This window comes from Calonectris borealis, chromosome 3, assembly GCF_964195595.1.
Source record: "Calonectris borealis chromosome 3, bCalBor7.hap1.2, whole genome shotgun sequence".
In the NCBI taxonomy this organism is placed as follows: domain Eukaryota; kingdom Metazoa; phylum Chordata; class Aves; order Procellariiformes; family Procellariidae; genus Calonectris; species Calonectris borealis.
This window is the reverse complement of record NC_134314.1, coordinates 82,416,265-82,442,777: the sequence shown is the minus strand read 5'-3', so window position 1 is coordinate 82,442,777 and position 26,513 is coordinate 82,416,265. Positions and strand designations below refer to the sequence as shown.

The window sequence follows — 26,513 nt, the reverse complement described above, 5'->3', positions numbered from 1 at the left end:
TAAATTCAGGGCAATTTTTGTGTAGAGGATAACATTCTGTTGAGAAAATACATCCCTTCTTTAGGTTCAGTAGGGATCACTAAAATGCAAGTAAACTTACTACCAGAAAATTGAATTTACTTATGTACTTTTTAAAATGTCTTGCACATCCATCTTCTGGGTCAGCCTAATAGATGAGATCAGTAGTTCTTCCAATGGCTGGAGAGAAAGAGAGCAAAACTTCAGGGGGCACAAACTCCCTTACTTCTAAGCTCTCTGAGCAGTCAAGAGGACTGTCCTCATAACCAGATTCTCCTTTTGATGATTCAAGCCTGCTACCTTGGCTGGACCATGTCCTCCCAAGACACTATCCATATAGACTATAACATTTTTGCTGCGGTGTGTGCTGAGGTGTGCTAGCTCTGCCACGTGAAGAGGACCGGTGTAATTGGTCTAGCAGAACAGACTTTTGCTGAGTGTCTGGGTTCACATGTTAGTACTTGCACGCTCTTGAGCTTCACAACTTTTACCTGGGTCATAGCTAACATAGCTGCACAGCGTGAACTCCCAAGTGTAATGTAGTGGTCACTTGGAGATGCCCGAGCCTGCCTTTAGGAAAATGAAACTGAAAGCTGAAGAGTGGTGCTCTGTTGGCGCTCGGTAAGAGATTAATAGGTATCTAGATGGAAGGCATGAGAAACTCTGCTTGAAAGTATTCTCTAATAGTTTTTGAGTCACTACTAGAAGAGCTCTATCTGTCAAAGCAGAGCTCTCCTTTGTTCTCCATTCTGCAGAGCCCTGATGAAGAGGTCCTGGACAGACAGGCTTTTCTGTGTTTGCCAGCTCTGCTCCTTTGCCTGTATCTCTTGTATGTCCTTAGTTCTTGCTAGCTGCTGAGTTGATCACTATTTGAACGGGCTAATCTTTTGGTGGTATTGTGCGTATGACAAAACCAGGTTTGCTTTTCTACGTATTCAGAACTAGATATCCGAAGCTCATTAGGAAATAAGCTTTAAGGGTTTTTTGAACTGTTTTTCAGCTGTAACTAAACATATTCCCAATGTGCATGTGTAACATCGTTCTGTGTGCTGAACCAATGTAGAAAGCGGATTAAGAATGCAAACTTCAAAAAGTCTGTTGCAAGAGCAGGGAAGACTAATTTTATTCTAGTCCTTCACTGAAAGCCAGACATGTCCAGTTTATCAACCGTGTGGAGGAGGAAGGTGGTATTGTTCTTCCAGCTCTCTCATTTGAGTTCCTTGACACTTGGTGTATTTCCTGCTTCCTGCGCTGTATTTTTTTACCCTACCTACATACTTTTAGTTAGAAATTCATGCTTTTAGTGTTTGACTGGCAATAAAGACATTATTTTCGTCAAAAGGTTACAAGATTTCAGTATAGTTTCTAGAAAGTTCAGAGCCCTGCAGCTCATACTCATCTTCTCCAAGAAAATCTGTTGTCATCAGGGATGCAGTTCTCCTTTTAAGGGGATGAAAATGTGAGAACTCAAAGTTAAGTAAAAATAACCAGTGTTTTATTTCATCTCCAAAGGAATTATTTCATTAAGAGAACAAATATTTATGTTCTCTCATCTGGAATATGTATTATTCATACCGTTATATAGTTTGTAAATATTCATGATTAAGGTTCATTTTGGACTTTAGAGCAGGTTTGTTTTTTCTTGATCCTGCTGGTGCAGAAGTCTAGGTTTCTTTTCATTTTGGAGAACCATTCCTCACAATCTCTGCTGCCTTCCAGAAGTTTATGGTAGAAATAATCCCAAGATGCTTTTTTTTTTTCCATAATTAAACCTTGAGTACGCAGCTTCTTTTTTTCTTTTCTTTTTTTTTTTTGTCTTTAGATGTGTGCGTGTGTGTGTGTGTTCGGGTTTTATGAGTAAACAATGTATTATATTCTCCTTTTTTTTTTTCCCCTTTTCCACCCTCTAGAGAGTTCCAGACGAGCCCCCTTATTCTGAAAAATCTCTTGACTCTGCTTCTGCTAGTTCTGCAGATTCTGCATTTTTCCTCAAATTCCTTTATCTCTGCTTTCACTAGAGTTTCCTGGAATTTAACCTGGACAGATCCAAGTAGATACAAAGGACTAACCTGGTTAAAAAGTGAGAAGCATTATCTTTTGTTCAGAAGAGAGCCCTCCTGATACCGCATCTGAGGGCTGATAGGTTATGTTCTCCAGATCACTTTTTGCATTGATTCCCCTGCCTGATGTGCTCGCCCTCCTTGATATGGTGGAAATCTTCAATATGAGGTTGTTTTCGGTGGTGGTGATAGGTGTTCCCCAAAATTATCCCTGAGAATTGCCATCAGGTATGTAAACTGTTTGAGAGGTACTGTGTATTTTTCATTGGGGAGAAGGGCAAGGAAGAATAAGCATCTGAAATAAAAACTGTTATGGGGGCACTGTCTCTCTTTATTTTAAATCACTCCATATAGAAAAGTGGATTAAAAAAAAAAATCAAAAAACCTTTTTAATCTAGAAACCTAGCAGAGTGCAAGATAGTAGTAAAAATCCATTAACATGTAGGAAAACTGGGCTAAGAAATCTAAATTAAACAGGAGTGGAAAAATGTACTACTTCAACTTGAAAGTGTTTAATGTGAGAAGATATAGGCATAGGTTCATCCCTGTGTAAAGGGACACTAAGAAATATAAGGTGCTGCTTGTTATTCACAAGGCTTAAAGTGTGGTTGCCAGTGAACTATTTCTGAATACTAAATTCACTAGACAAGTCTTGAATAATTGTCATAAGACTTTGTATCCTAGGCTTAAAAAATCTACTCTGCTTTTTACTTGCGGTGGTGTCAAGGGTATCTCATTATTCCATAAATACAATTTTACCATTAATTAAAACACTTCTGAAAAATAGCGCAAAAAGATATTTGAAAATCTAAAAATAGAATTGCCTTGTTTGTCTTCAGTGATACTAGTAGCAGGGGTTTGTAGTCAGTGGAACGAACTGATGCTTAAGACAGAATCAATACCTTCTATTAAACTGAAGTGTAAACTGCAGTGTACGAGTTTCTGTGTAAGTTTATCTTTGCCTCAAGTACGTTGATTTCACAAATGCAAAATCATCTTGTGTCCAAAACTAATCAATAAACCTGTCTGTGTGCACTGCTTCAGGCTTATTATAACCAAACAATGAACTGAGATTGTTCTCAAAGTTGTTGTTTGTAGTCATGTGTTTAATAAGACATTCTTATTATTGTATCTGACAAGCATTTAAACTAATAGCCTGATTAAAAACCAATTTACTTATAAAGGTGTTCCTTAACAGAAAACCTGTTGCTCCCATTGTAGGTCATGAATTTTAACAAATATTCAATATTCTATTAGTTTTTACCTACTTAAATATGATTTTAAAATTCTAAGTTCCTGCTTATGTCTTACAATTCACCCATCTCATCTTTAGCAATGGGTCAGTTGTTGTTTTCAGTAACTCCAGCCAAAAAAGAGAATTCTTTTGGTAGTAATAAAAGCAGCTGATAGAGGAATAAACCCAATAATAATCATGTACAACACGTATTCCAAACCAACTTATTATATTATTGTGCTTATGAAGGGAAACTCCTGCCCAGTTGCATTTCTCCCTGTATAAGAAAGTTTAAAGACTACCTTTATATAATCTCAGCATTATTTCTAAATATGTGCTATTGCAACAAATGGTTAGCATTGGGTATGGAGCTGACAATGGGTTTTTGAGTGTTTTGCCTTAAGTGCTGATGGTAAAGGAGTCACAAGCACAAGAAACTGTAAAAATGGTGGTTGCTGGGTGTTATGGCTTTGAAGCAGTAGCAGAAAATGTGTAAACAGTGTTTAGCACTGTTTACAAACCAAGTATGGCCATCCCAAATTATAATACATAGGTGTTTCAAGTGCAGCTAATGCTGACAGTAAGCAACTCCTTTTTATAATATCAGCAGTCAGAAACGTTTGGAGAAAGGGAAAGGGACAGCCTTGTGAAATACAGGATCAGAACAGGTTTTGATGTTAGGTTGAGGAAGTAGAGCTGACGGCTTTCAAAAGCGATGTAAGAAACCACTGCTATAACTTGCTCCTGTTTGTGTTGCAGCTTGATTCAGTGGCACCTGATCAGCTTGAGCATCAGGAATTCAACTCCAGTTTTAAAGACTGATTCATCCTCTTAGAGGAAAGAAGCGTAAGTGCATGAGCGAAAAGGAAAAAGGTGGAAAAGGTTGGAGTCCCCAGGCAATATTGCTCTGGGCTGGCAAAAAGTAGCAGATACTTGGCTTTTGGAAAGTTGCATTCAGTAGTTCAGTAGCTAGAGAAAGTAACATGTGTCTCCCACTCCTTTCCCCTTTTAAATTATTTGTGAATGTTGTTTTTAATGCTTGTGTAAATTTAGGGGAATTTATCTTTCAGAATTTTCTTTAGCACTTCATTTTTTCAACTTTAATCTCAACATGTGAATAATATCCATCAACAGAACAGCACACACTTTAAGAGCAAGTGACCTAATCTATGTCTCTGTCTTTATCTGTGTTTTCCTGCAAGTGCAAAATAAATGAGTTTTCAAGCAGTCTCTGTTTTTAATAATAAACTTTTAAAAGTTGCTGTTATCTGAAACATAGGTATCCAGTAGTGAGAATTAAGTGTCAAAGAAATATTTACTTTGAATTGTTGCTTGGTGGTTCTGAAGTTTTCCTTTATTTTCTCCAGGAGTGTGGGTTTTTTTTTTGCATCTATGTGTGTGTCAGTATTTTTTTAGCGTTCCTCCCGCCCCAGAAAACTTTTGATGGACTGTCTTGTTTCTTTCCTTCCTTATTCTTCTTCCTTCTCCAGCTTTTGAATCTGTTATTCAATTCAAAAAAACCTTCAATATTTCATCTTTGTCAAGTTCTTTGAAACTAGACAATGTAGTAGATAAGAACAGATCAGATTATGACGTCCCTGAAGGAACAGCTGTGTTGTGAATTGAAATATTTGTAACTCCTTGTAGGTTAAGATTATAAAGCCTAATTTCTCATGGCCTTAGCTTATAAATGCTGCTGCTTGCATAGTTCTGCTATTCTAGTCTTACTGAAGTCTTAAAAATGATGGTAAAGCTGCATTTAGGCTGCCATTCAACTATTAACCTGGCTATGTGAGTCGGAATATAAGGAATTTGACAGATCATATTTACTCATTAGTCTAGAAATAGCTTTTGAATTATTAGTCTGTGTAAGTGAGAAGTATGGCTGTGCTAATTACTACCTCTCTGAAGCTCAGTTTCACTTGTATGCTGTGGCTCAATATTTTGGTGCTTTTTTCCAAAATACAAAAAAAAAGAAGAAATTAGACATTAGGGGTAGGAAATTAGAGCAATGTGTGAGTTTTTAAAAATCTGGTGGCTCTAACTTTTGGATAGTGTGACTGGTCTAAAAATTGAAGCCAGTTGACTATACCTGGTTGTCGTGGTTTAACCCCAGCCAGCAAATAAACCCCACACAGCCGCTCGCTCACTCCCCCCTCTCCGGTGGGATGGGGGAGAGAATCGGGAGGGCACAAGTAGGAAAACTCCCGGGTTGAGGTAAAAACAGTTTAATAGTTGAAATAAAACGAAGTAGAACAGTAAGAATAACGATGAGAACAACAATAACAGAATATACAAAGCAGACGATGCACAGTGCAACTGCTCGCCGACCGCGTGTCACGAACGGGTCGTTTTTTATACTGAGCATGATGTCACATGGTATAGAATACCCCATTGGCCAGCTGGGTCCACCACCTCGGCTGTGCTCCCTCTCCCCGGTGCAAGCATCACCCAGCAACAGCCAAAGCATCAATGGGCCATCAACGCTCCCTTCACACCACACCCAAAACACAGCACACCCCCCAAGCTACTGGGAAGAAAGTTAACCCTGTCCCAGCCGGAACCAGGACACAGGTTTATTTATCCACACTGTTCAAAACAAGTCATTAGGAAGATAAGACAGTATCTGAGAACTTCTGACTCATGTCGTTTGAATCCCTCCAAGTTTGATGAACAACTTCTTATTCTCTCCTCTAAATCTTTTAGGTTAAACAAACTGTTCTAGGACTTCAGAAATATCCAGAAAAGTTGTTTTGGTTTGGGTGTGATTTTTTTTTGTTTTGACTTGGAGGATCTAGCTTTCAGCTAGAGGTACTGGATGTCTACAGCTATAACCTGTTGCTCTCAGAAATATTATCATTCAGCCTTGAAGTGAAAAGACTGGCTGATGAAACTCGACAGTTCTAATGCCTCATTGTGATGAGGAATTACAGATGATTTGAAAGAACAGCAATGAAGGAAGTGGTTTAAAAAGCCAATGATGCAACTGTCTTGATATCTACCTGTAGTATCTCATGTTACCACTTGTTCCCTTCATCCCCCTGTTGTCTGAACTGTTGGGGCTGGACAGCTGTTTTATGTGTTTATAAAGGATGAGCCTGCTTAAAGTTCTACGTAAAATGAAATTATGTATAAAAGAGTGATTAAACAGTCTCTACAATCAGTAAAAGTGGAAAATACAGCCATAGCACAGTCCAGTGTTGAATTTTTTTTTTTGTGTGATGGGATGTCTCTGATAGATTTAGTCAATGCAGTGGCACTTTATAATGGAGTGTGAGACTGATTTAAAGACAGTGATCACCTTTTTAGCCAGAAAGAAGGTTTCTATCCTGAAGAGATGATGTTCTACCCAGATAACAATTAGAAAAGAGTAGATGAGTCAGATTTCAGGTGTGAAGTGGTGTTACTGCTGTGCAAAACTGAGGACCACTGTATGTGAGGGCATAAATAAACCCCATGTTTTCAGACTGATGCAAGGAAAGAAAATGTCGCTGTCTCAAATCATGTATTTTTTCCTGAATATTTTGTGGAATAGCCAATACTAAAATAATCTTCACTCCTTTCCCACCACATCAGCTATTTCATTCTGTCAGTTCTGCTACTGTTTTGACTGTTACAGAAAATTAAATGAAAAATTATAAGAAATAAGAAGTAATAGCCCATTAATGAAACATAAACCCTTTATGTTCATGAGAATTGTTCTATTTTTTTTAAATGATTTGTAGTGTTGGATACTTACTGCATTACCTCACTGTATCTAGCTTGATTGACCACCAACATATGAATGAGTTGGTATGTTCGCGTAGAGTAATTAAAATATTTGCAGCAGTGCAGTGATCTTTCTCAATATGAAGCCTGCTGGTCAGTACAAGCATCAAACTCATAACCATATTCTTACTGGACCTAATTTGTGATTTTGGAGCTGCCTTCTATTGTATAGACATACATTGTCTTTCCTGAGTATCATGTAGTCCTTACTCTCTCATCTTTAAGGACTTTTCTAATCCACGTGACAATGTATTTTTCAGGATGCTGAACACACCCTCTTAATTTACTAGCTAAATTTGAGAATGCTGCTGTGGCTTGGGTTCAAGACAGTTGATATTACTATTTTTCTTAGTTTTTGTGAAATCTTGTTGCTTACTCTTAGGTTTTTTTCTTCTTTGGGGTAATGTATCCCTTAATTTTGTTATTTGCTGTTGTGCTGTGATCAAGATTTCAACTCTTCTCTCATTTGCCAGAGTGCAATTAAATTTTTTTTTTCTGTCTCCTAGTGGCAGCTCAAATTACTTATTAGGATTTCTGTTGCGCTTTTGAAAGTGCACTTGATCTCCCACCCTGTGCCTGCCCCCATTTTTCTACCACGAAGTAAGTCTGCGATTGGAGTTCACTTCTGGCTGCTAACGTGAAAAGGTGCTTCTCTCTGTGTGTATGCATGTGTGTATATATTTTTGTGTGTGCATATATATGTATGCATGCATGCACATGAACTTAAGGAGTCTTTCTCCTCAAATCCTTTTTTTATTTTCTTACTTTGGGATGACTTCTTACTTAAATGTCAGTATATGGGCGTATCTAGTGAGAGGAGGCAGAGCGCTCACTGTTGAAAATAGTGGGGTAGTACGTATGATGGAAACAGTAGATGATAGGAGTGACGTTTTGCTCTTATCTTTTATATACTATTCACGACTTCCAAAACAGATGATGGCTTTTACCTCATCTCTTGGCATTTTCCAACGTTAAGGCTAATATTCCATTTCCAAGTTGGTAGTAAAAAAACGTGTTTGAGCTAATGAATTCTGGAAAATGGTAGCTCATAAAATCCTGCAGAAGGGTTTAGATTTTGACTTTGAGAAGTTTCTAATAGTTTATGAGTTAGGCAGCCTTAAAGTGGAATCTGAGTTGGAGTCATCTTTCCTGTCGGAGTCTTCTGAGTTGTTAAATTCCAAGACTTTTCCTTATTGGTAGGTTTGAGAACAGCACAAAAGCTTTCTACGCTGCACCTGGTTTAGCCGTCATGCTTAGATCAGCCTTTAGTTCTGGCTTTCCCCCTCTTAGGTCAGCTTCTATGATAAGGGCTCTTTGTGGAGGCTGTGCGAGATCTCCGCGAAGAGTGCACAGTTGGTGACCTCTCCTCTGAGGGATTGCAGATGAATAGGCCATAACTTGAGCAGACTTTAGCCCCCATCCTCTTCTTGCTAGGCCTTAACATCCAGGAGGAGGTTTCCCATCTCTTTTTAGTATGAGATTAACTCAAGTGTGCCTGTATAGTGTGAAGTAGCCTTCCAGGTTGCTGCTTGCAAGTGTGCAGAATTCCTAGGATGCTTCAGTAAATTGCCCAGTCCTTTCTAAACATCTTCCCCTCAGTCCTGAAAAACTTGTTTTCCTATGAACAGGTTTGTGTATTATTAGCTTTGTCTCACAACTGAAGGTTATGTTCTTCCAGGTCTCATAGATGAATCTGATACACAGTGGAAATCGTGAAGGTTTTGCACAAAGAACCTAAGTCATATCTGAAGGGCTCCATTTATATACTTGGTATAAAATTTAGCAGCATAAAGCTGCTGCTCCCCTCTGTGCCTCACTATCAGCCTTTGCTCAGGACTGAACAACCGGGATCCCTACTTGAAGGAATGTACTTTCTCAGAAAGTACAGACAAACTAATGAAGCACCGATCAGAGGAAGAGCAGCGCTGTGTGCTAGGAGCAGAATGTGTAGCAGCAAGGCAGCATGCCTGATTTCCTGCCTTGAAGCTGTGGGTCTGTGCATGGTCGAAATTTTACTAACAGGGTGCTCTGACGCTGGTTTCCTGTAATAGCATCAGTTTGGGTGTTAACCTTAGCAGACAAAAAAAGCAAGATTTTTTTTTCCAGTTGGTGCCTTATTGCAGCATGGTGCCTTTCAAAGGTATGATGTTGTATAGTTTTGTTCTGTGTTGAGCAGAGATACAAAGATATGCATTGCCTACTTCAGATATAAATCTTGGTACTAAAATTGGGCAGAAAGAATTTGAAGGAAGTATAGATGTCCCTTATCTCTGTAGTGATTAGTATTTCTTCCTCCTGATGCAGGGGTCTGCCTTTCACACTTCTTGTCTGGTTTGTGATAGGCATTCGTTTCATTATGGGATTGAGCTTTGATTTAGTAATCCAGAGTGTTTCAGATGAACGATGCTGTGTAGGTCTGGCAAAACTGAAAGATGTTATTGGCAATTATCTGTGTGAATTTTGTACTATGGAGCCTTTAATGTTTGAATGTATTAGTAGATGTCATTTACTGTCAGAATTTTTGGACTGTATTAAAACTTTATATTTGCTGTGGACAATATTTTTCATTTTGATTTTTTTTTAAAAATAAGAATTTGGAGTTAAACACTAATGCTAAATAGTCATACTATGTGTAACGTGTCATGTGCCCAGAGCTGCAGAGACTTGTCCATAAATCCTAATGTTGGGATGGAAGGGAAAATATGCAGAGAGTTATTGAAGGCAGAAGTCATCTGTCAAATGCAAGCTTGTCATAAGGTTATTTAATTAGAGGAGTTGCTAAGTAATTTTTCAGAATTCTGGGAACTATTCCATCTGTTTGTGTTCAAAAATGTCCTCTTTGAAAGAGGTAGAAGGAAGTAGTTCCCTTGTTTTTCAGTGGCTCAGTTTCTGAATCTGAAGATTAACCTTTTCCCCTTTTTAAAAAGGTTAAGATTTTAAGTCAGTCTCGCTTTTTGTTTTCCTATTGTTTTCGTAGAGAACAAAGCAATGCTTTTGCATGCTACAGAAAAGATCCAAGACACAGTAACTTTAATTCCCTTGTCTCAACCTATCTTCAGTTTCCTTATATGCCTGCGATAACCTTCTGTTAGGGCTGAGAAAATGTGGTGTAATGTTGTGTTGCTTCATTGCATCATAACCCTGCAGATCTGATCCAGCAAAACACTCAACCTGTTAACTGCATCTCGTTTTTCTTTTTTCTTTTTTTTTTTTCCTCATCCAAGATAGCTCTCTTGGATCCTATTTCTATGTTGTTTTGTTATAATAGTCACCTTGATCCCTTTACTAACAAACTGCGGACATGACTGCCACAGCAGTTTTGCCTTTACATATACTTGCATTTCTGATAAATGTATATCCTTTTGATCTCAGTTACATTTGCACATTTAAATATTTATAAAACAAAATTAAGCTGGAAAGGTTTTAGTTCTAAGTGCTTTCCCTTTCTGCTCTCTGTGCTTTAAGATGTGTGTAAAGGCGTTGGAGTTTTCTTTGTTCTTCCCTTCTTCCCCAGCTAGTTCTTGTATTGCAGCTAAGGGATTGCCTACTGCTTCCTTCAGAAGTATATAGATGGAGAATTGGAAATACCTGGGTTATTGGCGTACTTCAATATACTTAAGTTACTGGGTGCATACATTTTAAGTTGAGTTCTGCTTATTTATTCAATCCATCGCTTTTCTTTCAATTACTTAACTCCAGTTTCCTGGACTTCCAGAAAATATAAGACTTTCTCGTGTGCGTAAATATTAAAAGAAAGCACCGCATCCTTTGCTTTCTGTGTTTGTTTTTTTTTCCTTTCCTTTGGAAAAGCTTTTTTTTTTCTTTAGAGAGTCAGTCTTAGAGCTAAGAGCAAGCAGTGATGAGTTGAATTCAAAGAGGATTAGGGACAGGACTTTGAAATGCAGGCTAATTCATCAGACACTTCTGATATTGTAGAATTAACAAGAGATGGCATTAAATCATGCCTGAGCATTTGTTGGAGTAATTGCCTTCTTTCAAGCAGAAAAATATGTAGTGGTTTTGAGTGATGGGTGATTTAGTGTTGTAACAAACCTTGTAATCCTTTACTTGTAATAGGAACACCCCTTTCAGCACTTTTTTCCCTGCTACCCTGGCTGCTGCTTCCCTTGCATCAAATATCTCGGATAATTTAATGATTGATCAATTGCCCAGTGAAATAATACATCTATACATACCCCCCTCCCCCGCCCGCCCGCCCAGCTCACTAGCAAGTCAGCTGAATGAATGGGATCACCTGATCTGCCACACCAGTGTCTGTAAGGGGAGAAGTGGGGACAGTCCAGCAGCTCAGGATGGAGATGTGGTGAAATGTGAACAGCCCCTTTCAGCAGCAGATGACCTTTAAAGCAGCTGACTTGTCAGGGTGGGAGGCACCAACTATACATGCTCACTTTGCAAAGCACTGCTGCAGTTTAAGATTTTATTGTCCCTCTGGTTTCTTCCCCTTGTTGGACTAGTTGTTCGTGGGATCTTTCATCTGCTGTAAGTAAAATCAACTGGGATTGTTAAACAGGGGTTTAGTCTAATCTTGTTAATTTTTTGAATGACTAACGTGCCCACTTTATCTCTTGGATCTGAATTGAAGTCTGTGTACTTGTATTAAGCTACTTGAATGTTCAGATTTCACATCTTGGAAAGTGCTCAAGCGAGAAAATGAATACACACAGTAATTCTCAAACAAGAGCTATGGACTTTGAAAGAAGCACACTGGGCAGATACTGTTTGTGCATCAAGCCATGCCCTACATTTTTGGGACCTGTCACCACTTTTTCTACTTTCTTCCATTCCAGAAACTGATCAATTAAAACAGTCAAACAAAAAAATTTAGAATATTCTTTGTAAACATTATAAAGTGTGGGAAAAGCAGTAGGGATGAGATAGGCATGCTAAAATTAATGCTGCTGCCCGAGTATGTATCTCAAAACACTTTTTAAGCCAAATGAGATACGATGACAAAACGCTCCCTGGAGGTGGACATAAGACATACCAAGATGCTTTTAACAAGTTGCAAATGGTCACAAGTTTTGTGCCATCTTCCTGACTCTTCTTTTTTGCTTTTGAAGTTTTTTTTTCAAGCGTATGTATAACAGATCAGATCACTCAATTCCTTTTGATTGATGATGATTTGTGATTAATTTATTCTTGGATTTTTTTCTCAATCTAGTGCAACTAAAAGAGCAATGTAAACACCATTGCTGCTGAGTGTGCACTTGCTGTGTAAATCATGGAACTATGTGTCTACACTGACAATAACTTCAGAATAGAAGGCTGTTTTAGACATTATTTTAAAAAAATGTGAATTATCTATTGAAAGAATGCCTCAATCTTTCCTTTTGGGAATTAAAATTGAGTCATAAGAAACTTAGATATTATTTTGAATTTAAATAATCATTGCAAATGTTTTGTGATGTTTTATTTCCACAGTCTGTGGCAGGTAGTGCAGACAAGTGAGATTTTTTTTTTTTTTTTAGACATGATAAATTTAGCAGGAAATACTTGATACTGTTTCTGACTCCCTGCTGCTATCCTTAGAGATGGTTATTCCTTGCTTTCAAAGGTACTGGTACACTTGAGAGTTTACCCTTCCATCAGTGCCAGTACCCTTAAATGTTCCTCCTCCTCTTCCCCCCTCCCCGCCTCGCCATCCACCCTCTGCATTTACACAGCTTCATGAATCATGAGGATTGAATAGTCTTAAAAAAAAAAAACCTAGCAAAGCCTTTTAATGGCTCCTCTGCAGTGTTTCCGATGCATTTGTGTTCTTTCTGGTGTATGAAACTTTCCCCTCGCTTCTGCTGTTTCTGTGGAGAGGTGGCATTCTCTCCCACGAGTCGGAGCGAGATTCTGTTTTGCTTTCTTGGGCGCTTCACAGCGGGTGCCGGTCCTGCTTCTGCCTGTGGTAGCCTCTGCGGAGATTTTTGCTTGGTTGGTAGGGCTTCTTTAGGCATGGTAGACTTGAGTTAGCTGATGTGGTTAGAAGTAGCCTCTGGCAAGAAGATCTGTTCTTATCCACCCACTCTTTATCTGTGTGGGGGTGTGTGTTACTGCACCGTCTTGTCTGTCCTCTCAGTCTGAGGACTACTTCAGCTCCAACAGTGTTTTTTTTCACTGTACAGCTGAAAAAAATGAAGGATGTGTTGTAGTTTTTTGGGTTTGTGGGTTGTTTTGTGGGTTTTTTGTTTCCCCTTTCTGGTGGTATACTAGCTTGCCAATTTTGGAAGGCAAGTAGCGTTTAGTTTTCTGCTTTCTTGGTAGCTGATAAGGTTGACCCCTAAAGTTTAGACACTTATTACTACAGTGGATGAAATCTCCAGGCAAAAGGGAACATGATTTATTAGAGGTCACCTGGAGCTGGATACCTGAATTCTCATGGAGCTGTAAGAGTGGTGTGGGTTTTTTGTACCTTTAGGATCATGTTATATGATGTCAGATGCTTATAGAAGAATTTACCATTTGTTGTAAAATATTGCAATACAGTCCAAAACTGCATAGCATTTGCGGCTAATCAATTAACTCAGTGTATGTTAAACCAATGTCGGCATTTGGGTGGTAAGTCATGCTGTTACTTTTAGGTTATCTTCAAATTTTAATTAGTTCCCTAAAATATACTGAAATGCAAATCTTTGTATTTGACAGCTTACCTATACTTAAAAGTCTACTGCCTGAGTAGCCCTACCTGCCCTACCTGGGGTTTTCCATTGCTCTTACCAGTTGAATAAATTTATTGTGCCCAGAAATCTTAAATGAAGTTGAACTGGAACTTCTAGTTGATCCCATTTGCTGTACAAATAAGTCTTCTGCTGCAAAGTTGGATCAGACCTTCCTCAGAGAATATGTATACATGTATACCAGAAACTTCAGATAAAGCATTATTTTTGTCTAATCCATTATGGGCTTATAAAATGTCAGGTTTTATAGTTTTTTTGGTACTTCAAATAGTGCCTGTAAGCTCCGAAATATGTACTTTGCCCTAAGTAAAGGTAAAACTTACAGAGCAGGTAGGGCACTAAGGCATTTAATTTTGTCTGGAGACTGCAGCTTATAGTAATTGGCATTTTCAAAATGTTTTGAGTATATTTACTGAGAGTATATCTAAACATATTTCCTATATATGGATCCATCGAAGTATAATCTTGATTACTTTTTCCCCTTTTTTTTCTGAGAATTTAAAATTGCCTTCTTGTATCCGTGAGTGGGGGGGGTGTGTGTGCGGGGGATGTGTGTGTGTGTGTGTGTGTGTGTTTGTTCCCCCCTGCTGGAAGCTTCTATTTTTGTTCTGAATATTCAAACATAAGAAAGGAATGTACCTTTGGCAGCAATTTACTTAAACTGAGTAAAGGAATAAGAATGAAAATTAAATCATCTTTGCTGTAATAATTTCAGACACTATGTCTTACAGTGGTAATTAAATATTGCAAAGTATATATATGTAATGTTCATTGTTTTTCTGGTCACTTATATTTTGCTTACTGGTGTACTTGGAAATGTCTGTTTTACTAATGCTAAGCAAGTTGGCAACCAAAGGAAGTCAGCATTTGTTTATGGGATATTTCTTGCTCATCTTGCCTGTAAGAATCAGCGTTCCAGGCATTTTCAAAGTATGCTTTATCTCAGTTTTGTACAAAACATTTTTTGCTGACAAGGGAAGACATGGGTGCCCTGTAATGTAATTACGTTAAATTGCTAGAGTGCTTGCCTGCTATATAGGAAAGCTGGATTCATTTACTACAGCAAGAGAGACTTGGAGTCATGTTTCTGAAGACCTTTTGGAAGGCAGCGAGCGAGCGTTCGGTCAGAAAGCAAGCCGACACGCCGGACTCTCTCCTCTGCTGAAGGTTGTCCTGGGTTAGGAGGAACTGGTGCTTCAGAGCCTGATTAGCTGTTCTATAAGCATCTAAGGTGATGTCTAATTAAAAGATTGTAAATTGAATTGGAGGGAAAAAAGAGGCAGATATTAAGTGCCAGCAGTAGCAAAGATGATCAGGCTTTGGCTGCGTCTGTAGCTCAGGCAGCTGTCTAACTCTGCCCGGCTTTGAGTCCTTTTCTGAGGTAACTAGGCTCTGTAAGGAGCCTTCATGCTTGGTTTAGGGATCTGAATTGTGGCAGGCATTAAACTGCTGCAATGCCAAGTGCTGCTCTACATAACATCAAAGTGCTTCTGTGTATCTGGCCCCAAGTACATGATCAGAACAGAAGTACATGAAGTGCTGAGAGGAGTGTCTGCTGCAGTGAGAGCACCCCTTCCAAAATCACCAACTGATGATTTGACTGATCTGTACTGCATGATGCAGCAAAGCCTTGTATTAGGCCAGCTGGATCAAATGATGCTCTTTGAAAGTGCTGCCAGGATTCAGTTTCCTCTTAGAAAATCATCAGTAGAAGAAAATCTGTCTGCAGTTGGCCCTTGGCCAAGATCTTAAAGGCAAGTACCAAACCAGATATTAAGCCTTAGCGTGTATTTTGTCCCATGAAGCCACATTTCTCAATTATACTATCTGAGCGTATGCTACCAAGGTAAGTAGAACTTTGTTTTATTCTGTGCAATTCCCTGCTTTGTATTCTGTGTGAACTTCTTTGAAAAGTTGTGCTGGTACATGGTGATGAGCAAAGCAGTTGGTTTGACGTGTGTCTAGGATAGCGGGATGGATTTAGCCCTTAAGTAGTGCTGTGTGTTAGCCTGTGAGATGTTTTCATCTGGCTTGCTGCCATTTCCATGGAAGACACAATGAACAGCTGTCCAGGTAGCACGTGGTGCAGTCATAGCTCCCAGCCATCTCCTGTGCCCGAGTGTTGCGTGCTGCTCAGCATCTGGGTTGTCTGTGAGAGGAATGGCTGGTATTAGGAGCATACTCAGCTCCCACTTAAGATGTTTTCAACCACAAGAGCTTTGCTGAAGTCTGTGTTGACTCGCCATTTGTAAGGCATGTGATATCTTAATATATTTAGTGATGTTACATGTTGGTAAGTTGTTCTCTTGTTGATAGGAAACCAGTGTAGGATAGAAATCTCTGCTATAATGAGTTCTAATACATAGCAGTTAAATGTCAAATCCGTGATACTTGAAACTTTAATTAAAAGAAAAAAAAAAGTATTGGAAGACAGAAATAGGAAAAACAGTAGTGGTTTTAAGTTTTTTATATAGGAGCAATACCTAGGGACTGGGATCAGTTGAGTATCTTTTTTTTTTTTTTTTTTGTGCTAAGTGAAATAATAATTGACAAAGCACTAATTGCTCTGCAATGCTTGTAAGGAATATAGTGTTCAATGCAAACACATATACCAAAACTAGAAGGGTAAGTGGTCTGGAAGATCTAAGTAAAGGTAATGAAACTATCCACTAATGTTCCCCTCTGTATAATTGCAGCTTTCTAAACTAAAATGGCACTAGTCTTAAATTTCGTGTTGAATGTGATTGTGTCTTGTTGTAGATACATAGAAATGCTGTAAAAATGTGTTTGAATCTTGCTTTGCATTTGTACTACCTCATCCTCCCTTCCCCCCCCACCAGTCAGAGCAGCTGCAAATGTGTAACTAGTCATTTCACGAAACAATTTTTTCACGTCTGATTCTTGAAACTGGAGTTTCATACTGCATCTTTGTCATATCTCAAATTCAATCTGTCGGGTAGTCTTAATGGAGTGGGTGAGTTGAGCAGGAAAAGAAAAGTGGTAATAGCAAGGTTTGTAAACTGATGCAGGCTTTCTGAGGCATAGAGAGAGTTTACGGTATCCTGAAAGAAAAAGTTGCTGCACTTCAGTGATTAATCAGCCTAAAAAAACCCCTAAAACCCACCAAAATTTGTTCAATTTAACCATAATGAATTGTGGTTATGGTTTGCAAGGAATGTTTTAACAATTTGGTAAGTAAACGTACATCACCTTAACTTCTGAGCTTTTAGAGTAGTGAAGGTATTTAGATAATTGAATTTTAAAATTACATTTAATTTATGTTTATTTGGTACGTCTAAAATATTACTACAACACTGTTGTAAGATTCCCCACTGAATGGAGTCAAAAGATTGCAATTTTGTTTCTTCGCATGTCATCTGGTAGTGAATCAGGAATTAATGGGAAACAGTGACATGATGTGTAAAATTAATGTATGCCAAATCCCTGCAACATGTGCATTATAGCCAGCGTGTACTTATTTTGATGTTGCTATATGTGTCCTGGGCTGAGAAAATAACTGCATGAATAATGACTGCAAATGTATTACTTTACTGGCGTTCCACGTGCATCTAATGTTTGGTTAGTGTCTATGTTGGTTAGTCTTTATGGTAGTTGGCCAGTTACCTCTTTATTTTTTAATAAGCTCAAAATACTTGTCCAAGTGTATTTACAGCATTTATGTATTTAGGTTGTAGCCTGATATTGTCAGCTTTTTTAGTATGTCAGGAAAATAGTACTTTAAAGTATTAAGTACTAATAGTATTTTAATATAGAAAAGGCATTAGCCTTTTCTTTTTAATTTTTATTCATTAAATCTCTCTTGTGCTCTCATGATTAAAGAGCTGTACCTCCTCTTAAATGGTTTCAGTTGCTTTCAGTCTTGCCTTAAGCTTAGCTTTTTGTATGAATGACTTCTGTCGATGCAAGTATTGTTATCTTCTACCAAGAAGATTACTCATCAAATACAAGTGGCTTTTTAAGATCACACTAGAACCTGGGATTTTGTTTCATTCCAAGCAAGCTGAAAAATCAGCTCTGTCCTGTGATGATGACAACATAGGAATGTCATTTGACCATATGGTTCATTCCTATATTGCACCAAATTAACATGCTGAAGCAATTTACAGTGAGAATTGTAAAGAAACTGGTTGTATTTATGTCTATGGTTTTAACGTCGTCTTTCTTCTCCTTTTGTGCACTTGAATTCTCTCTAAAGGATATAACATACTGTTTGCCCCTAACAGGCATGGGATGCCCACATTTACTTTCCAAATGCTTTATTGGGTGGAAGTTAGTGCTTGCAACAGTTTTAGCTGAGTAGCCTATTTTAAAAATCATTAAAGTAGACTTCTTTTGGGGAAGAAAAATACCACAGAGCCCTAATCTTGGGCACAAAGGTTCGAGGTTAATCCCATACTCTCCTATCACTACATTGTTTTACAGGGAGTCCTAGGAGGCAAGTTGAACATCCAGCAATCTGCGGTGGAAACTTTCATCCTGGCAGCTTGGCTCCCCTCAGAATTTCTGAGGGCTGTACACAAGTAGTTTCCTAAAAGCCTCAAATTTATAAGAATTTAAAATAGCATTTAGCTATTAGATCTCTAAATCTAACCTTTGCCTTTGGTAGTTTGTGTTTAAAAAAACCAAAACAAACAAACAAAACCAAAACCAAAAAAAACCACACCAAAGTGGAAGAACTTAATAAATAATCATGCTTAAGGGCACATGCTCCTCAGCTGGTAGGATTAATGGGAAGACGAGAGTTTTCCCCTAAAGACTTAAAGGGGTGGAGAGGGAAAGAGAATGAGGAAGCACTCAGTAGTTTTTGTTTAACTACAGGAGAAATCCTTGCAATTTTTTTGGTTGCTTAATGGATGTTTTGCATTTATTCTTCAACTTACATAGGTATTCTTTTAGACTTGTTACAGTAATTTGGGACAGTGAAGAGCTTGGTAGAATTTTGCAAAATTTGACATTCTTACTGGGAAGATTTTTCTTCCAGCTGCAGTTGGTACTTGCATTTCAGTGTTTCCATAGCGTTGTTATCTTTAACGTGGTGTACAAAGCCAAATAACTACTGAAATACAACTTTCCAGACCCATAGAAAGTTTCTGTTTCAATGTGCTGGTGGGACTCAGTGCACCAGCATAAGCCTTGATAATTTTCTTGAAATGTGGTAGGGGTTGGCTGATTTTTTTACTTATTTATTTATTTTTATTGCTTTAATCTTTATTTAAGCAAAATTATTGACCTCCACAAGGCCCAGTAACCCAAAGTATAAGAACCTCGACAAATTCTCTCTCTCTGGTATTCTCAATGCACAATTCTATAAAAAACGTGCATTTGTAGCATTTCATTCTTAACCGATTTAGTGTTTATATGGCTGTTCTTCTCTGAAAACGATTAACAATTTCAAGAAAGCATCAGTATTCAGTTTTGCATTTCAGTATTTTAGAAAGCCTTTTTTCCAACATATTTCCAGCTATTAGTGCCTACCTAGTGTAGACACTTAAGCTGAATTTACATTGGAAAATTCCGACATGCCTGGGGACATACTGAAATGTTATAATTTGCGGTTGAGATCTTCCCCAACACGAATTTGTCCTGTTCCAACTACTTGCTATTCTACCCAAGGAATTCCCAGATGTGGCTTAGGAGCTGGGATGGCAGAGGCAGTTTACAGTATGCACTTTGTGTTGAGGCTTGGGCAGATTCTTAGAAAAGGTATGAACCATTCTGCACTGCTTGGCTTCAGTGACTGGTAATGTTTCTAGGCCCACTTGATTTATTAGTATAGGTATAGTATTGCATCTTCTTACATGATATAGTAAAGGTGTTGCCTTTAGTGGGGTTGTGCAAATAAAACCAATGTTATAATTGATACTTCTTCAGTGCAGACTTAGAAAAGGCAACAGAATTTCCTTTGGCCAGTGTGCAAAAATAACAGAAGCTGGTGGCCCTTAACTCAGTTGGCTAAATGTAGTGTGCAAATCGGCATACAGTTGCAAACTATATATTTTTTTTTTTTAAAGTTACCCTCTTCTCCACTTCTTCCAAATGCACAATGGGATAAGGACCCAATTCAAGCTTGACGTCTTGTGTGTTTTTTGGTAATGAGCATACAAGGGTGTTTTTCTCTGTTGAAAGGAAAGTAAGATTTACAGATTTAGAATCAATGTTGGAAATTGGGGGTGGGGAGGAGGTGAAATTTATTAATGCTTTTTTTTCCCCTCCCCTCTCTCAATGGGTATAATCAATATTACTGGAATCACAAATCCAGCGGATTTGCCTGTGAAACCCATGATAAGCTCCACTGAAATGAACACATGAAAATAGCAACTTGCAGATATTTTGGAAGGCTTTTTCCAATTGGAAAACTGCCACTGTGGATATAACTGCTAGATAACCTGACTTCTCTTTTTCAGATAACTTTCCTATTTGGCCTATTCCTTGCTGGAAAAGGGTTTTCTTCAGGTTTTATTTAATCTTTTTGCCTGCCTTGCTTATTTGAGTATTACTGATTTTTTTTTTTTAATTAATAAATTTATTATTTCATTTTTCCTAATACATTTCTTTCTTAAACAATTATTTTTTTTTCCAAGTAAGAATTGTTGTATAAATTAAATGCAAAAGCCTGTCTTAAATTTTTTTTCTGTTTATTATGTTTTTCAAGTAATGAAGACAATAATCATCCTTTCTCTTAAAATCCAAAGTTAGCTCTCTTGGACCACTTCATGAGTTTAAAATCCACAAAGCTTAGTTATTGCTGTTCGCTTTGAAAACACAAAATTTAAATCAATTAAGGAGATTATTTTAAAGATTATGTACTTTTTTCAGGAGGACCCAAATGATATCGACCCCAAAAGGAAAGACGTGCGTGGCAATGATGGGGAGGACAAAGCACAAAGTGTGGAAACGCTACCTCCAGGTACTGCAGTAATGTTTGTTATGAAAGATCCATAGCCATAAAACATTTATCCTTGAAAGCCATAAAACATAGCAGTTGTTCTGATTCATTCTTTGTAGTTTGGAAGTGCTAGGATTATTTTAGCAATATGTACTTCTCTATGAAAGCTTCAGCTTCCTTAAATTTTACCTGCTTCACTACTCCTTTGGGTTTAAAACCATAATGTGACTCTCTGCTAGTACGTTTGTATCGTCCTGCAATAGGTTTGAGCTGCTGTAAAAGCCTCTGGTACTAAAGTAGTCCATTTCTCTCAATGGATAGCGCTGGCAGGCAACAGACAAGTTGCCTTGGGACTGTGCTTCTGACTGAAGATTCAGCCAAGGTTCATACTTTTGATGTGGCAGTTTTTCCTGAGTGCACTGATCATGTACCTTATTTTTCTCATACTTGCATAGTATTTGTCACATGCTGGCAAATAAAAAGAGCAACATGAATTTTGTTTCATTTAATGAAATGGTCTCATGCCCTGAGGATGAGCTAGGAAAATTAAGTGTTAAGGAACCTTCATTTCGTATGACTGCTTCCATAAAACTACTTCTGTTGCTGAACTGTTTCACATCAATGAGATTTAATATATAGCTAGAATTGATGTACCAAGGAATACAGAAATAGTAAAATGGATTTGAATATTTTACACTGTATTCAAAAAATTTACCATACAAGGAAGACAACTTCTGATCAGATAGCTTCACAACACATTTTACTCTTTTTCGATTAATCCTAATGTTTGGCTTACAAATTTGCTTTAGCAAAACATTTGAAATACTATGAGATCTTGAAGAAAGAAGTAACCAAAGTAAACTTTCCTTTAAGCAGCTGGGAACTTCCATCCCCAATAACGTGTGAGGTATGATTTTTGTTTTACAGTCTTAGACTCCTGATAGAGTATAAGCTGTTTGATATTCATGGCTTTTTTCTGTAGCCTTTGGCCTACCTTGTCTTAGCTGCTTTCTGGAGAGGGGATACAAGACTCTGGTTATGTATGTATGCTTTTTTGGCAAAACCTTTACTTTGTGTGTGAATTGGGAAATAAATACTGAAAAGTTGAAGAGCCTGGCTTATTTAACTTGGTTTCTGGCAGATCTTTCCGAGTATTTTTTTTTTCCCTTAACAGAACTCTCTGCAAATACTGTTACTGGGATTACAGGTCAGCTACTATTCTTATTTCCCCTTTTTGAATGTTTATGTATTCTGGGCCAAGCCCTATACATTTCCTCTAAGACCTTCCTTTCCCAGTGGCCCTAAGTAGCCATTTGAGTATTAAAAGAAGTGGGAAGCATCACCGGTTGAAAGGGAGAGATATCAGAAGCTGTAAGGGTTGAAGCTAGAAGTAAAATTAAGTGTAAAGTAGAGCAGGTCAGGGCTTTTTCATTTCATCTGTTGATTAGTAATCTCTTATGGCTTGATTTAACAGGCAGGAGAATCATTACTGCAAAGTATCATGAGAGTCTCGAGTCAAACATCAAAGGCTACACAGAATTATGCACTCTTAAATCACTATTTTGATTACTTTTAATTCTTGTAGGCAAACTTTCGAATCCTTATGGCAATGAAGCTTGGAATTCATATTTCTGCAGATTCTTTGCATTGTTCTAAAGCAAAGTGATCAAATTTTAGGCGGGCTTTGGTTCAAAACATTCTTGCTTTTCCTGAGATTAGGACACCTGTAGTTTAGGTTTCAGCATTATGCAGTGTAGTATCTTTCAGAACTTCTTGGAATTAAGGAATTGTTTATTATTTTATCTTTAAAATGAGGTTTTTTTACCTTCTGTACATCAGAGTGTATCTATCCTTTGACATTTGGTGACTTTTTTATATGCTGCAAAAGTCTATTTCTTCTTTTGTGAAAATAGTGATGTTAGTTCTTGTAGTTCGAAAGACCAACCCTGAACTGTCTGCATGGATAACTAAAGCAAAACTGCATAACCAGTTCTCTGTAATGATAGGAGTTTCAGCAGTTACTCAAACAGCTCTTCCTGTTAGTTAATAAAGATCTGGAATCTCTTAATGCCTGTAAGTCAAAATAATCATATCGAGTATGCTACTGCTTTTAAGCTGCATTGAGTCAGTAAGAGGAAGCGCAAGATATTTAGGGGATTTTGTATCCATCTGTTCCTACTCGTTGTTGCCTGCCGCTTGCTTGTGTGCAGATTTATCTGCTATGTTTTTTTTCTCTTTGATCTCACTTCAACCTGCTCTTACTGTTATCTGTCTTTTCCCTAATAGATCTGATTCATATTGCACATGGTTGACAGGGCCTTCTGCTGGAGCCACAGCCAGGCTTTGCCTCCTGAAGTCAAACTCACTTCTTTTTATATTCTGTGGGCTGTCACTGCTTTTCAGTAAATTTAGCCATATGAAGTGGTCATCTGTCTCTCTTCGCAAATTTACTCTGCTTTCTGGACTAGTGTTGCATTTGCTGGTTTTAAAGTCTTAGAAAATGGTAAATGATTGTCCTGGTTTTGGCTGGGATAGAGTTAATTTTCTTCTGGTAGCTGGTATAGTGCTGTGTTTTGGATTTAGTATGAGAATAATGTTGATAACACACTGATGTTTTAGTTGTTACTAAGTAGTGCTTACACTAAGTCAAGGACTTTTCAGCTTCTCATGCTCTACCAACTGAGAAGGCTGGAGACGCACAAGAAGCTGGGAGGGAGCACAGCCAGGACAGCTGACCCAAACTGGCCAAAGGGATATTCCATACCATGTGATGTCATGATCAGTATATACACTAGAGGAAAGCTGGCCGGGGGGGCTGCTGCTCGGGAACTGGCTGGGCATTGGTTGGCGGGTGGTGAGCAATTGGATTGTGCATCACTTATTTTGTATATTCTTCTATTGCTACCACCATTGCTACCACCATTGCTACCACCATTGCTACCACCATTGCTACCACCATTGCTACCACCATTGCTACCACCATTGCTACCACCATTGCTACCACCATTGCTACCACCATTGCTACCACCATTGCTACCACCATTGCTACCACCATTGCTACCACCATTGCTACCACCATTGCTACCACCATTGCTACCACCATTGCTACCACCAGACTATTTTATGACTATTTTATGACTATTATTATTTTATCTTCTTTTCTGTCCTATTAAACGGTCTTTATCTCAAACCATGAATCTCACTTTTTTTTTATCCCCAATTTTCTCCCCCATCCCATTGCAGGGGGGAGTGAGCAAATGGCTGTGTGGTGTTTAGCTGCCTGCTGGGTTAAACCACAACAATGATACATTTTAAATGATTTATATCAAGCTCCACTTGGATGGAAACTGGAATGAAATAAAATGTACCAAACTAGCACTATTTTTTAAATTACAGAGCAGAAAAATCAAAATGTGCTTCCTATTGAAAATCAACCAGCTTATTATTAAAAATAATAGCAGTGAATTACACTATTTTTGTTGATTGCCTTCTCTAAGATTTCAGAGTTGGGAAATACCTGGCACAAAAAGAAGCAGCTTCACTGGATTTCACCTGATTCTTGTTTCTACTTAGCTTCTCAGGCTCAGAACAGTCTGTAAAATAAGCACTTCTTGTCAAGTTTAAACCAAGTTTAGCACTGCAGCATACCCTAGTTCCAGGTTCTTAGCCAGTTCGGTGATTTTTTTTTTTTTCTTTCTCTATTTGAATCTGGTAGCAAACTCTGCGGTTCATTTACGATTGAGTTTAAAAGATTAGTTTATTGTCACGTTAGGTCTCAGTACAGGTAAACACACATTTGCTTGAATTTGAAGTTACAAAGTTGCTTAACTTAAGTTTGAAAAAATGTAGTTGTGTTTTCTGATACTCATTCCACCTGGCAAAGTCATTGAAACTCAGGAAACTACAGAGCCAGCTAACTCCCCAGAAGAAATTAAATTGAACATGCTCCTATTTGTGTACCCTAGGGAAGCATACAACAGTGGTTTTGTTAAACCACTTCTAACTTCAAAATTTAGTTGATAAATTGTCAGAAAGGCAAGCCTTTCAGCAAAAGTAAGGCTGGACAGTATACTTAAAATCATAGAATCATTGAGGTTGGAAAAGACCCTTAAGATCATCAAGTCCAACTGTTAACCTAGCACTGCCAAGTCCACCCCTAAACCATGTCCCTAAGCACCACATCTACATGTCTTTTAAATACCTCCAGGGATGGTGACTCAACCACTTCCCTGGGCAGCTTGACAACCCTTTCAGTGAAGAAATTTTTCCTAATATCCAATCTAAACCTCCCCTGGCCCAACTTGAGGCCATTTCCTCTTGTCCTGTCACTTTTTACTCGGGAGAAGAGACCGACACCCACCCTGCTACAACCTCCTGTCAGGTAGTTGTAGAGAGCGATAAGGTCTCCTCTGAGCCTCCTTTTCTCCGGGCTAAACAACCCCAGTTCCTTCAGCCGCTGCTCATAAGACTTGTGCTCCAGGCCCTTCAGCCATCTTTGTTGCTCTTCTCTGGACACGCTCCAGCACCTCCATGTCCTTCTTGTAGTGAGGGGCCCAAAACTGAACACAGGATTCGAGGTGCGGCCTCACCAGTGCCGAGTACAGGGGCACGATCACCTCCCTGCTCCTGCTGGCCACACTATTTCTGATACAGGCCAGGATGCCGTTGGCCTTCTTGGCCACCTGGGCACAATGCTGGCTCATGTTCAGCTGGCTGTCAACCAGCACCCCCAGGTCCTTTTCCTCTGGGCAGCTTTCCAGCCACTCTTCCCCAAGCCTGTAGCGTTGCATGGGGTGGTTGTGACCCAAGTGCAGGACCCTTAAGTTTGGATCAGCCTTTGATTTTCCAGCAGTTAACTTGGGCCGTTAGCACTTGTGGGCAGCCCATGTTACATATTGTAGTTCATAAAGAACACAACCTGTTTAAGAAGAATGCTTGTGATGGCATCACCCGTACCACTGATGTGATGCCCTCATGACCTCTTGGTTTAGCTACTCTTTCCACTGGATGGAAGGCGACTAGAGGAGTGGTTGCGGGTGGCAGTCCTGAAGCAAGCATAGCATTAAAATCCATTGGAAGTTCGAGTGTTTGAAAATTGGAAGTCCTATATAAATGCATTTTAAGTGTAGATTATATTTTGTAAAATGCATTAAAATCTTCATTTTTAGACTGGAAAAGCAGTGACATAACATGTCCTGTATTTCAGAAAATATTCAACATATGTTCCAGATTGATGCTATATTATAAATTAGAAGCAAGGGTGATAATATAGTTTAGTTACCAAGGAGGTTGCAAGAGCATTGAGAAATGCTAAGGGAGAAAGTTACACGGGGAGATGATCTTGTGATCTCTGCTGTTTCTTCCAGTTTCCTGAACCAAGCCACTCTGCACTTTGTATGGTTTTGTTGCAAGTGAGTTTTGGTGTAATCTTTGTAAACAATTTTGTATTGGGTTATTTGTAGTGTGGTAGCTGGCTGAGGTGTAAACTTGTTTTCAGAGTAAGTTCCTGGAAATATTTTGAAGAACGAACTTGAAAGGCTAAGAAAAACTCTTGGCAGTCTGTGGGCTACCAACAACAGCAGGAAAGCTTCCTTTTTAGAGGTCTTTCAGTAACTGGAGCTTGAAAATCTCCCTCCAGTTATTTTCCTATAGTTTCCCCTCTGGGCTGCTTCACCAAGTATCTATTAAATGTTCTGCAGTCTGTTTTTAACTTTCTAGTTCTGGCTTCTGTGTGTATGTGTGCATGTTTTAACTTCTTTAGGATGGTAATTCAGATGTAAAAACAGTTGCTTAGTATTAACTGGCTAGCTCTTAAACCAGTAATCCAAAAGTATGGG

The 26,513-nt window shown here is 38.5% G+C and overlaps 1 protein-coding gene across 3 annotated transcripts in view; it reads left to right on the top strand.

The window, feature by feature from the left end:
• GALNT2 (polypeptide N-acetylgalactosaminyltransferase 2) overlaps window positions 1-26,513 on the top strand; it is a 98,123-nt gene that overhangs the window by 33,350 nt on the left and 38,260 nt on the right. The window contains exons 1-2 of one of the 3 annotated variants that reach the window (XM_075146411.1): window positions 16,929-16,960; window positions 20,607-20,697. In XM_075146411.1, the coding sequence (XP_075002512.1) occupies window positions 16,931-16,960; window positions 20,607-20,697 (121 nt within the window). In that variant the 5' untranslated portion in view covers window positions 16,929-16,930. Of the gene's footprint in view, window positions 1-16,928; window positions 16,961-20,606; window positions 20,698-26,513 lie in introns of those variants that run through there. The other 2 variants (XM_075146409.1, XM_075146410.1) reach the window with 2 other exon arrangements.